The following is a 14,353-nucleotide window of genomic DNA, read 5'->3' on the forward strand; positions in this document are numbered from 1 at the left end:
TTTTGACTCCTCCCCAAAAAATTCTATCCATCAATGTTTCTGATAATTCTGTTCTTTAATATAATTTCTACCAGTCTGCCCAGTACTGAAGTTAGGATCACTGGCCTGTAATTCCCAGGATCGCCTCTGGTGCCCTTTCTAAAAATTAGAGTTACATTTGTTACCATCCAATTATCTGGTACAGAAGCTGATTTAAGTGATAGGTTACATAATACAGTTTGTAGTCCTGCAATTTCATATTTGAGTTCCTTCAGAACTCTTGGGTGAATATCATCTGGTCCTGATGATTTATTATTGTTTAATTAATCAAGTTGTTCTAAAATCTCTTCTATGGACACATCAATACGGGACAGTAATTCAATAAGGATATTGCAGGAAATTGACATTTCTGTGACGGTCAGTTCCATGGCATCACACAAGTCCTCCCTACTGGAAAATATATCATAAAAGTAAGTAGAGGAGATAAAGTTTGAAAGTGGGAATTTCAAAGGAGCGCACGGAAGCTAGTCACCTAATTTGTATTGAAATTCAGTGGGCTCTGGGCAATAAATTTGCACACATTCCTTTGAAAATGTCAGCTTGAATCTACATCTGACATTCAACGGGAGCTTGTTACCCAACTCCCTTAGGCCTAGGCCCCTATGTAATTATAAATGGGTACATCCATACAGATCCTGGTAAATGCCACACAAATTTAGCAACTTGGAATTTTCAGCATAATACATTTGCATTTCTCCCACTTGAGTTCATCTGTAAGTCAACATCAGGTTGTTACAGTCAACGAGGAAACCTGTAAAACAAAGAAATGTTCACATGCACTAAGAATGACCTTCAGGAAATTTTAATTTTGGTCCCTTTGACAACATTGCTACTAAATGCAGACCATTTGAAAACCACTTTACATGCCACTGATTGCCTTTTCCAAGGCTCGCGTCACCTCTTTATTTCTTAGAGTGTAAATGAAAGGGTTTAATAGAGGAGTTACAATAGTGTTAAAGACGTTGACTATTTTGTTTAAATCCAATGAGTTCTGTGCAGAAGGCTTGACATACAGAAAAATGGTGGAGCCGTACCAGATGGTTACGACAGTGAGATGGGCAGACCAAGTGGAAAAGGCCTTTTGGCGGCCTTGGGCTGAAGGGATTCTACAGATGGTGGAGATGATGTAAATGTACGAGACTAGGATTACTGCACATGAGCCCAGAAGGACATTAATAGAGATGATAAAAGTTGCCACCTCAACGAGGCTTGTGTCAGTGCAGGAAAGCGCTATACAGGAATCTATGTCACAAAAGAAGTGATTGATAATGTTAGGGCCACAGAAAGACAACCTGGATATTAGAGATGCCAGCACAGAGATAGCCAGGAACCCACACAGCCAAGAGATGAGGGCCAGCTGAGCAGAGAAGGTGCTGTTCATGAGGGAGCTGTAACGCAATGGATGACATATGGCCAAATAGCGGTCATAGGCCATGACAGCCAGTATGAGACATTCTGTAGATCCCAGAGAGAATATGAAATACAACTGCAGGATGCAGCCGGTGAAGGAAATGGTTTGGCTTTTCCCGAACATGACACCAATGGCCTTGGGGACGCAGGCCGTGGTGTACCAGATCTCCAGGAAGGAGAGATTGCAGAGGAAGAAGTACATGGGGGTGTGAAGCCATGGGTGGGTCCACACTAAAGCTATAACAGACATATTCCCTACAATTGTAAGGAAATACATAATTGAAAACACCACTGCAAGGGAAATCCGAAAAAACCAAGTGCCAGGAAAACCCAGGAGTATGAATTTCTGCACGCTGGTTTGGTTTTCTATTTCTGCTCCAGTCATGAGGTCCATCTGTCAAAACATGAGGAATTATAAGGCATTTAAACATGTTGAACACACTTTTGGATGTGCAAATGTGAAGCGCCAAATACCTTACCCTATCAGGGTACCTATGAAATATCTGCAGATCCACAGCCTTGAAACTCTGCCCACATCTCCTAAAACACTTTCAAGATACCTATCTGGGCTCTGGGATTGTGGGATTTGACACTGCACCTGGCAGACCTGGCTCTTGCTTGAACTCGCTTCCCTGGTGAAATACAAGGAACAGGAATCCAGGCTGAAATTCTAAGGGATTTCGGCACCTTAGGGCTCCTTCTAAAATCCCAGCAATAATACCTGGAACCCTGATTAAAGATAAGGGAAAGGAAGCAGGTGCTACTTGTATCTATTGTATACATACAATATGATGGGGGCTAATTTAGCTACAACAAGTCAGGAAAAGGATCTTGGAGTCATTGTGGATGGTTCTCTGGGGATGTCCACGCAGTGTGCAGGGGCAGTCAGGGGAGCAAGCAGGATGTTGGGAATCATTGGAAAGGGGATAGAGAATAAGTCTGAGAATGTATTATTGCCCTTCTGTGAATCGATGGTGCGCCCTCATCTCGAGTGCTGCGTGCGGATGTGGTCTCCTCATCTCAAGGGGGATGTACTGGCACTGGAGAGGGTTCAGAGGGGAGCAACTGAAATTAAGGGTTTGGAACAGGTCCTGTGTGGGGAGAGATTGGGGAGGCTGGGACTCTTCAGCTTGGAAAAGAGGAGACTAAGGGGGGATATGATAGAGGTATATAGAATCATGAGTGATGTGGAGAAAGTGGATAAGGAAGAGATATTTACTTATTCCCATGATACGGGAACTGGGGGTCATCAGGTGAGGTTGACAGGCAGCAGGTTTGAGACAGATAGGGGGAGGTTCTTCTTCGCGCAGCGCACAGTCGGCTTGTGGAGCTCCTTGCCTGAGGAAGCTGTGAGGGCTAGGACTATAGCAGGGTTTAAAAGAGAACTGGATAAATTCATGGTGGTTAAGTCCATTAATGGCTATTAGCCAGGACGGGTAAGGAATGGTGTCCCTAGCCTCTGTCTGTCAGAGGGTGGAGATGGATGGTAGGAGAGTGATCACTTGATCATTGCCTGTTAGGTTCACTCCGTCTGGGGCACCTGGCATTGGCCACTGTCGGTAGACAGGATACTGGGCTAGATGGACCTTTGGCCTGACCCGGTACAGCCTTTCTTATGTTCTTATGTAACACCAGTCTGTTCTTGTGCATCTTTCGGGCTCTGCAACAGAGATGAGAGCTCCACTCCTTATTCCTCTATGACCCATGAGGAGTCAGTGGGATGGCTGACCCAATGGCAGCTTTCCCCTGTTGCTGGTCTAGCCCATCAACCCCACTCCATTCACCCATGAGAAAACCTCACGATTTGTCCCATTGTCTTCATGCCTCACCTTCAAGATAACCTTGCTTGCTGCTCAGTAAAATGACTGGGATTTTCAAAAACACTTAAGTGACCTAGGACCACAAGTCTCCACTGAATGTCATTAGGACTTCTGTTCCTAAGACACTTATACTCCCTGATCTTCAATGGGAGTTGTGCTACTTAGGCCTAGAGCTGGGAAAAATACAATACGATACAATAAATAATTAGACAAAACTTTTTTTTACGTTGAAAAATACCATTTTGCTGCAACAGAAATATTTCATGGAAACATAGTGGTTTCAACAAAAATGTCATCTGGGTATGTTCTTAAGTTCAGGATGGAATTACTGATCAAAGTGAGAACAAATGATAAGAACTAATGCCATAGCTTGGTGGCACGTGCACTTGCCAAGGTCTGAGTTCTACTTCTGAAACTACCAGACATGGGAGTTGAACATGATTCTCCCATGACCTGGGTAACTGTTCTAACCACCTGGCTGTAGTGGGTTGATATTTTGTACATCTCTTTTTGAAAAGTCTTGTGTTCTTTCCATATCAGAACAAAACATAGCTTGAAATCTTGAGATTTTTTTTTCTTTTTTTCAAAAAATTAAATTCCAATTTCCAGCTGGTCCTACATAGACCCTTTAGAAAATCCCAACCAAAATTCTCAGGAACAAGGGATTGACATCAGAAATTAGAAATTATCTTTATCATTTACTGTGTGTCTTCTGGTAGAACCTTAAGGTCCCATCTATGTTTGGGACTCCATTGTGTGGAACATGGCACAAACATAGCACAGAATCCAGCCCATTTCCAAAAATCTTACACTCTAGAAGACAAGCCAGGCAAGCAGGGAGAAACAAACAACAACAAAACTGTTTCTCAGAAACACAGTAAAATTTTCTTCTTTGCCTTATTAAAGTTACTATACCAGTAAATTCCACAGGTTAATGTATTAGAGCTGCTTGGAAATTTTCCATTCTCACATTTTTTTGATGGACACTGTCTTTTTGATGAAACAGAGATTTTTGCAAATCAATCAGTCAATAAAATAATTTTGGGACTGTCCTCAAAATAATAACAGGAAGAAGTTTCTGGTGACTAAAGAACAAAATGTTTTGATTGAAAACTAAACACTTCTGTTTTGTTTTGTTTTTTACAAAAACCTGGAAAAAAAAAACATAAAAGAAATTTGTTGAGAATAACAAAATTTTTGTGATAAATTTTGATGCAAAAAGCAACTTTCCCAATTGATTCTATTAGTTATACAATTTACAAATAATTGTATTCCTTTGTTCATCCTAGATTTCATCCTATATTAGTAAAAAAGTGATGAGATAGACTTATACTTTGAGTACAGGTGTGTTGATTCTTCAATGAGGCAAACTTTTTGAACCGCAATTTTCATTACTAAGAAAGGCAAACCTATTTCTCAATACAGTTACTTTAAACTATAATTCCAGGATAGACTGGATCTGGCTAGTGGATCAAACTTACCATGCCTTCTGATAGAGCTTATCAATACAAACTCCCTTCATTCATAATGTTTTTTCTCTCCGGATGACACACAATAGCCTTGGCTGCTGAAAAATGGTGCATCATAACATGGTTTATCTTGCTTTCTCCCCACCTAAATATATAACAAATACAGGAATATTTCACATCTGGCTCACATTTACATTAAGGTCATTTTACACCGCTGTAACAATATAAAGGGACCTTAAAATGTATGTAATAAGTATAACTCACTCTGATTTTAAACCCCCATTTTACTGCCAGAGTGGTGTGAAGTGTTGTTAGTATAAATGATAATCTGCCTCTTCAAAACCAAAAGACTTGGGCAAATTCTATAGCTTTTGATGTTGATAGGAATCTCCCTCCACCATCATCCAACTGGCATTACCCCTACCTACCTTGTTAATGAACTGCAGCTCAAATTGGCTGCATGAGGGGGTTGGTTTTGTACTCCACCCCCATCTTCCCAGCACCCTGACACAAGATCCTGTGTTCCTGGACGGGCTAACACACTCTCAGTAATTAACGGATACAATCCCACCAAAGGGGGGGGGGTACTCTCTAAAGCCTGTGGGGGTGAAGGAGCCGAAGGGGACACCGATTCTGGCATTACAACAGTGGGAGGGTTCTGGGGTTTAGCAGCCGTTACTACCGAGCCTGTCGGAGTCAAATGGCACTTGAACAAAATATCAGATTGTGACGTTATTGACATAAACTGGGACCGTATAGATCATTGTTGCAACCAATGTCCTGTAGTGGCACCCAAATCTTGTATAAAGGGGGTCAAATGGGGTGTCTAGGACAAGGTTATGGTTTACTGGTTATGATTATGCGGTCTATATGTGTGTATCAGTTTTGTAGTTGAAGTTATGAATATTGGCTCTATACTGTCTGTATGGCAAACTTATGCTATGCTTCTGGGTAACATCCCAGACAAGCTGAGATTAGCTCTGCCTAGCCTGCTTGATGGCCCATTAAGGACCATCAGCTATACAATGGACCCATTGAGAGAAGGCAGATACGCCTTGTAACTCAGCAAAGTATGCAGGGACTGGCCCGTGTGACTCCAGACTCCATTTTGCTGTAATTTTCCACAGTAAGAACAAAGAGGTGTTCTTACACCTGGAAAAGACTATATAAGGCTGATGCCTCATCTCCATCTTGTCTTCAATCCTGCTTCATACCTCTGGAGGAACTTTGCTACAAGCTGAAGCTTTGAACAAAGGACTGAGGACCCATCCCAGCGGGGGATGTATTCCAGAGACTTGATTTGAACCTGCAGTTTATTCCATCGCTGCTGCAAGCCTGAACCAAGAACTTTGCCATTACTGTATGTAATTGATTCCATTTAACCAATTCTAACTCTCATCTCTATCTTTTTCCTTTTATGAATAAACCTTTAGATTTTAGATTCTGAAGGATTGGCAACAGCGTGATTTGTGGGTAAGATCTGATTTGTATATTGACCTGGGTCTGGGGCTTGGTCCTTTGGGATCAGGAGAACCTTTTTCTTTTACTGGGGTATTGGTTTTCATAACCATTTGTCCCCATAACGTGTGGCCCTGGTGGTGATACTGGGAAACTGGAGTGTCTAAGGAGATTGCTTGTGAGACTTGCGGTTAGCCAGTGGGGTGAGACCGAAGTCCTCCTAGACTGGCTGGTTTGGTTTGCCTTGGAGGTGGAAAAACCCCAGCCTTGGGCTGTAACTGCCCGGTTTTAGCAATTTGTCCTGAGTTGGCGCTCTCAGTTGGGTTCCGCCAGAACCGCATTGTCACACAGATCATTTTTACATAATACCATTCCATAATCAGCCTGGCGTCTAAACGCCTTCCAATTATTTAACATACATTCCAAGGGTGTCCCAGCATATGTGCTTTGTCCGGACCCCATTATGCTTGTGTTTAATTAAACCTGGTCACGGGTTTGACCGACCCCCCTTGCGATCAAGATATCCTGGTCACGGGGTTTCCCCTCGCAGGAGTCTTGGTGCGGCTAGAGTCGGTTTAAGTCCTAGACCTGGTTATCACAATTTTGGCTTCCAGCATATCATTAGTATGAAAAAGAACAGTACCCCTACCAAGAATAAAAGCAAGCCCTGGGGCTTTTCTACATCCCAGTAATTGTCCAATACGGCCCACAGACTAGGGAAGTTAGTGAAATTATTCATTAACCGTTGCCTGGCTTAGTTATCATGACCACAAAACATTTGTCCATTTACAGTACCTTCCCACACAGGGATTACCCAAAGGGTCCAATTCTACACTGCGGGGGCGTTATCCCTCAAACCCAAGAGGTAAACGCACTTACCGCCTGGAGTGGCCGCGTCCGGCTGTTGGACCTTCCCCTTCTTCTGGTACCGTCTTATCTCCGTGTCGTTAGGAGTTCTCTTTAGAGAGAACACAGCCGCCCCGACCGATTGTGACGACCCGAGGCCTGAGCAAACCAACAGCTCGAGGTGGCCACTCCTCAGAATCGCCCTCGGTCGTCGGTCAGTGCCCTCTACAGGGAGAGAAGTCCCGGCGGAGTCGCCAATTTGTTAGCCAAATAGGGCCCGTTTCCCCCCCGGAGCTTACCTAATTACACCAAGGAGGTACGGAGAGACAAGAAGACGGGTACCAGGTCCTTTATTTGTCAGTCAGCTGAGAGGGTGCTCTTCGACTCATGCCAGAAGAGACACACCTTACAAGCACAACTGAGCTTCTTTTATACAGAGAGACAAACAACTTAGCATTCATTCTTTTGCGTCATTATGCTGACCGATAGATAACAGGTTACACAGAATACATATATTATTTTGGGGAGGGGGGATACAAGAGACATCTGTTGTGGATACATTTATCATGTTGAAGGGAGAACAAGGTACATCCCTTGACCCTTTGCACTAAATACCTTGGGGATATATGGGAAAGCAACTGCAAACTAACTATTTCTCTCTGTTCCCTCCTCCTTATCTTTATTATTTCTGCTAGTGTGAGTGAAACTGCAGCCATCTGCTAGAAACGCTGACCAATACATTTCTGCTTTAACATGTAAGCAGTTAGCATAGAAGTAGGTGAGAGTTCCCAAGATGGAGTCACTGTGGTTCACAGATAGGCCCAGAGCAAAAGAGTTTCATCGACACTTTGGCTTTCCACTCTCCCGAGTTACCTGGTAGCTATGCCTAGTGGATCCCAACAAAAACATCTAGGAACAAAGAGCATTGGCCATACTTATAGGATGAGAAAATCTGTCCTAGGAAGCAGTGACTCTAAAAAAGATTTCAGGGTTGTGATGAATAAATCAGTAGAACATGAGCTCCCAGTGTGATGCTGTGGCCAAGAGAGCTAATGTGATCCTGGGATGAATAAAGAGGGGAATCTTGAGTGGGAGCAGAGAGGTTATTTTACCTGTTTATTTGAACATAAGAACATAAGAATGGCCATAGTGTGTCAGAGCAATGGTCCATCAACCCAGTATCCTGTCATACGACAGTGGCCAGTGCCAGATGCTTCAGAGGGAATGGACAGAACAGGGCAGAGTCAGAGGCTCAGGGACACCCAGAGCATGGGGTTGCATCCCTGAGCATCTTGACTAATAGCCATTGATGGACCTATCCTCCCTGAATTTAGCTAGTTCTTTTTTTAATTTGATTATACTTCTGGCCTTCACAACATCCACGGCAACAAGTGCCATAAAGTGTGTGTTGTGTGAAGAAGTACTTCTTTTTGTTTTAAACCTGCTGCCTATTAATTTAAATGGGTGAGCCCTGGTTCTTGTGTTCTGTGAAGAGGTAAATAATATTTCCCTATTCACTTCTCCACATCATTCATGATTTTATAGACCTCTATCATACCCCCCACCCCCGCCCATTAATCTCTTTTCAAAGCTCAACAGTTTTAGTCTTTTGAATCTCTCCTCATATGGAAACTGTTCCACAATTTTTGTTGCCCTTCTCTATACTTTTTCCCATTCTAATATATTTTTTTGAGATAGGGTGACCAGAACTGCACACAGTACTCAAGGTCTGGGTGTAAGTTAGACAAGTTTATGGAGGGAATGGTTTAATGGTAAAACATATTAGCTGAGGAATACCAAGCAATGGTAGGCAAACAGTATAATGGCTAACAAGGGTTAGGCTGGAGACTCTTGCCTACATGCTCGGGGTCTTACTGATCGCCATATTTGGGGTCGGGAAGGAATTTTCCTCCAGGGTAGATTGGCTGAGGCCCTGGAGGTTTTTCGCCTTTCTCCGCAGCATGGGGCGGGGGTCGCTAGTAGGAGGATTCTCTGCCAATTGAAGTCACTAAGACACAGGATTTGGGGACTTCATCAGCAGAGTCAAGGAAAGGGTAGGGACGGTTTTGTGGCCTGCAGCATGCAGGGGGTCAGACCAGATGATCATAATGGTCCCTTCTGACCTTAAAGTCTATGAGTCTATGAGTAACATTGATTTATATAATGCATTAAGATATGTTCTATTTTATTATCTATCCCTTTCCTAATGATTCCTAACATTCTGTTAGCATCTTTGTCTGCTGCTGCACATTGAGCAGATGTTTTCAGAGAACTATCCACAATGAATTTAAAATTTTATTTTTTTAATGGTAACAGCTAATTCAGACCCCATCATTTTGTATGAATAGTTGGGATTATGTTTTCCAGTGCGCATTACTTTGCATTTGTTAACATTGAATTTAATCTGCACTTTTTTTGCCAAAGTCATAGAATCATAAGACTGGAGGGGACCTTGAGAGGTCATCCAGTCCTGTCCCTGCATTCATGTTATCTAGACCATCTAGACTAAGTATTATCTAGACCATCGCTGACAGGTGTTCGTCTAACCTGTTCTTAAAAATCTCCAATGATGGAGATTCCACAAACTCTCCAGCCAATTTATTCAGGTGCTTAATTACTCTGACAGTTAGGAAGTTTTTCCTAATGTCCAACCTAAACCGCCCTTGCTGTAATTTAACCACCATTGCTTCTTGTCCTGTCCTCAGAGGTTAGGAAGAACAATTTTTCTCCCTCCTCCTTGTAACAACCTTGTATGTACTTGAACACTGTCATGTCCCCTCTCAATCTTCTCTTCTTCAGACTAAACAAACCCATTTTTCCCCATCTTCCTTCACAGGTCATGTTTTCTAGACCTTTAATAATGTTTGTTGCTATTTGCTGGACTTTCTCCAATTTGTCCACATCTTTCCTGAAATGTGGGGCCCAGAACTGAACACAATACTCCAGTTGAGGCCAAATCAGCATGGAGTAGAATGGAAGAATTACTTCTCCTTTCTTGCTTATAACACTCCTGAAAATGATGTTTGCTTTTTTTGCAACAATGTTACACTGTTGATTCATATTTAGCTTGTGATCCACTATGACCCACAGATCCCTTTCCGCAGTACTCCTTCCTAAGCAGTCATTTCCCATTTTGTATGTGTGCAAGTGATTGTTCCTTCCCAAGAGGAATACTTTGCATTTGTCCTTATTGAATTTCATCCTATTTACTTCAGACCATTTTTCTAGTTTGTCCATATCATTTTAAATTATAATCCTATCCTCCAAAGAACTTGCATCCCCTCCCAGTGTGGTATCGTCCACAAACTTTATAAGTGTACTCTCTATGCCATTATCTAAATCATTGATGAAGATATTGAACAGAACAGGACCCAGAACAGATCCCTGTGGGACCCACTCGATATCCCCTTCCAGCATGACTGTGAACCACTGATAATTACTCTCTAGGAACAGTTTTCCAACCAGTTATGCAGCCACCTTATAGTAGCTTCATCTAGGTTGAATTTCCATAGTTTGTGTATGAGACAATCATGGGAGACAATATCAAAAGCCTAACTAAAGTCAAGATATAGAACATCTACCACTTACCCCAATCCATAAGGCTTGTTACCCTGTCAAAGAAAGCTACCAGGTTGGTTCGACACTATTTGTTCTTGACAAATTCATGCTGACTGTTACTTATTACCTTATTAATAGCCTTTGTGTTCCTGATTTGCCTGATTGAGAGGAGAGACATGAAGCTGGTTCTCTCACATCCTAGGTGAGAGCTTTAACCACTGGGCAATTCACTCAATTCACTGCTCAGGATAAGAGCAGAAATTCCATCCTGGACCTGAAAAACCTTCCCAATGAAGGTTGCATTGAAACTGATACATTTTGGCAAAACGCTTTGGTTTTGACAATCTGAATTTTCTGACCAAAAAACATTTCACTGACAAATTCCTGACCAGCTCTAACTGGAGCTAAGTTCTTCCTTCCACTGGACCATGTAGTGGATTAAAAATGAAGTGCCAGGTTTTTAAAAGTACAGTAACTCCTCACTCAACGTTGTAGTTATGTTCCTGAAAAATGCGACTTTAAGCAAAACGATGTTAAGCTAATCCAATTTCCCCATAAGAATTAATGTAAATAAGGGGGTTAGGTTCCAGGGAATTTTTTTCACCAGACAAAAGACTATATATATATATATATATATATATATATATATATATATATATATATATATATATATATATATATATATATATATATACACACACACAGCATAAGTTTTAAACAAACAATTTAATACTGGTACACAGTGATGATGATTGTGAAGCTTGGTTGAGGTGGAGGAGTCAGAGGGTGGGATAGTTCCCTTACTGGTAAATGATGAACTAGCAATCGTCTGAGCCCTCAAGGGTTAACTCTCTCACTCTGCAAGGCAGCAGGAATGGAGGGAGATATGTGCATTTTCCTTTAGTACACTACCTTGTTAATTAGATCAGCTTGCTGAGACCGCAGCTGCTGCAAGCTCCCTCGCAAGCTCCCTCGGCCCTGAGCCCCGCTCTATGAAAGATGGGGTAAGCGGGGTGCAGGAGAAGTGGGGAGGGGGGCACCCTGACATTAGTCCCCCTCTTCCTTCCCTTCACCCTGGCACAGCAAGCAGGAGTCTCGGAGAGGAGCTCCAAGGCAGAGAGCAGGAGCAGCACATGGCAGTGCGGGGAGGGACACAGCTGAACTGCAAGCAGCTGCTGCACAGGGAACTTAGGGGAGCGGGGATCTGATGGGGGAGCTGATAGGGGGCTGCTGGTCCACCCTGGTTCCAAGCCCCCACCAGCTAGCTCTAAGGGACTGCTCTTCCTGCAAGCAGTAGACAAAGCAGGCGGCTGCCAAAGGACGATAGTAGGGAGCATTACACAACTTTAAACGAACATGTTCCCTAATTGATCAGCAACGTAACAATGAAACAATGTTAACCGGGACGACTTTAAGTGAGGAGTTACTGTATAAGGTGATGAATGGGACTTTCAAAAGCATATAGGTGCCGAATATCCATTGATTTTAATGAGTTTTAGGTGCCAGAGGTTCTTTCGAGAATCCCACCAGGTGCCTAAATACTTTAAAAAATCTGGCCCTAAGTGTCTGCGAGAGACTAAAGGCCCGAATCTGACCTCACTGACACCAGCCCAATGCTACTGAACTCACTGAGGTTGTTCGTGATTTACACCCATTCTACAAACTGCAGAATGGAGGGACATGGCTGTTAAGTCACTTGCCCAAAGTTACAGAGCAAGACACTGGCAGTGCAGAAACTGGGATCAAGCTCTTCATTCAGATCCCACCTTTCCCATTATGTTAAAAAGATACAAATTATAGAAATGAGTTTGCCACGGGGTACAATGGAATTAGTTATACCAGGCTGATTTAATTCATAGTAAAAGGTGGTCATTTTCATTCACATTTATATGATTAAATTCAACCCCTTAAAAACCTCAAGGATTTATTGACAGCAGTCAACTTACTGTGCTGAGAAGTGTGGCTTTCGCCCAGCTGATGTTGTGTTTGTTTTCCAACTTCAGAATACTGCTGGTCACAAAAGGAATTATCATTGAAGCTTCTGTCCAATCTATCTATCTGTCTACAACTAATGCCCCAATCACTATAGTATCTGGATGCCAAATGCTCAGCTAATGAAGAGCCCTTTCATTGTTCTCACTGAGACTGAACATCAATAAACGCAGACCTCTTGCTCACTGCCTATGAGCTGCATGGCTGACTCTGGGTGTCTCTGGCAGAAAAGAGCTGGTGCTGCGGCTAGAAGATTTATCCATGTCTGTTCTCTAAGGATGGTTGGTGAGTCACTCCCCAGAGCCCTGTTCATGCTCAGAAGCAGAGGCTCAAAGGCAAAAGTTAACTTCTCTGGGAGTTTCTGCTGTTTTATGAAACTCAAGTGAGACCAAAGACTGAGAGGCAGGGGGACTTCATGGGCTGAGCTCAGGGCTGGGAGCCAGGATCGCCACAGGCAGAGGATCTGTGTGTTTCCTCGACACTGAAAGTGTCTCTATGTCTATTACATTGTGCTGTGTCTGTGTGTTCATTGCGAGTTCAATAATCTATCAGTTCCTGGCTTCCCTGGTCATCATCACGCTGATGTGAGATGCTTAGTTCTGTGCTTCTGTCCCAGGCATCACTCCTGCTGCTAAGGTGGAGATGCTTGGGGAGCCAGTAAGCAGCCTGTTATTAAAGCAGGACAAAATTGTCAGCAATTCCCACCCTGCTCAGCTCTGTTTAATTTGTGCTGAACCATGCAACAGTCTGCTCCTATCCTGCACAGGGTATAGCCCTCTCTGAACCAAAGTCACCTGCCTGGCCCAGATCAAGGGATGAAGGTATCCTTGAATACATGTAATAGCCGAACTCAATTTAGTGACTTGCAGGTTTGCATGGCAGGGGGCCAATGAGAACAGAGTCCTATACTGAAATCATTACCAAGTGGTTGAAACTTTATTAAATCTTTAGGCTTGGGATTTTCAAAGCTGCCTAGGAGAGTTCAGCATCCAAGTCCTATTGATTGTAATAGGAACTGAGCATCCAAATCCCTCCAGCAGTTCTGAAGTTCTCACCAATAATTTCTAAAATGATGGTTATTGGTCTAAAGCATCCAGAGGTCTCAGGGTGGAGTTTAAGGCATTGGTTCTGAATAAAGCTGTCCAAAATTGTGCAGACACACTTCCCTCTTTGAAAAAATGCATGTCGAGGTTGTTAAAAAACATTGTTAATTTGTGTCAAATTCCTTGCATTGTTTTGGCTGGAAAAAAATGACATTTTCTAAACAAAATGTTTTGATTTGTTTATTTGAAATGATTTTTTGTTTTGAATTTTGCTTCAATTTTATTTTCTTTGTTAAATTGCATTTTGGGTGAAGCAAAACCTTCTGTTTGACCTAAGACTTTTAAAAAAAAAAATTATCTTTCGGTTCAGCCACCAAACTGAGACGTTTTTTATTCTCACTGCTGTAAGTATGACCTATAAAGCCGACATGGATTGAGCCTGGCCCACCTGAGGGACTGACTCTGACCCGAGCCTTACTGACACACAGCTGTGGTCAGCCTGGGCTCCCGAGCTACATCCACCTCTTTATAAAGAGAAGGGGTGTCAAACTCAGGTATAACCACACAGCTCCTTCTCCTCACTCACATCTATTAGATGTATTATTTAGAGTTGGAGATAAGATCCTTCCCTTCTCAGAAACTATCACCACCCTCCCCTGAGTATCCTTATTTAATGGCCACCATCTTGGTTGACATATCAAGGACTGAAACAGGAAAC

General features: G+C 42.7%; 2 protein-coding genes across 2 annotated transcripts in view; one reads left to right on the plus strand and one right to left on the minus strand.

The window, feature by feature from the left end:
• The window catches only part of LOC135974464 (maestro heat-like repeat-containing protein family member 1), a 936,803-nt gene that overhangs the window by 208,171 nt on the left and 714,279 nt on the right, over positions 1-14,353 (plus strand). The gene's annotated exons all lie outside the window — the stretch shown is intronic.
• Positions 899-1,834, minus strand: LOC135974654 (olfactory receptor 6F1-like). The gene has a single exon (XM_065563071.1). It carries the CDS (start codon positions 1,832-1,834, stop codon positions 899-901), a length of 936 nt encoding a protein of 311 aa, XP_065419143.1.

Source organism: Chrysemys picta, chromosome 12, assembly GCF_011386835.1.
Source record: "Chrysemys picta bellii isolate R12L10 chromosome 12, ASM1138683v2, whole genome shotgun sequence".
NCBI lineage: Eukaryota > Metazoa > Chordata > Testudines > Emydidae > Chrysemys > Chrysemys picta.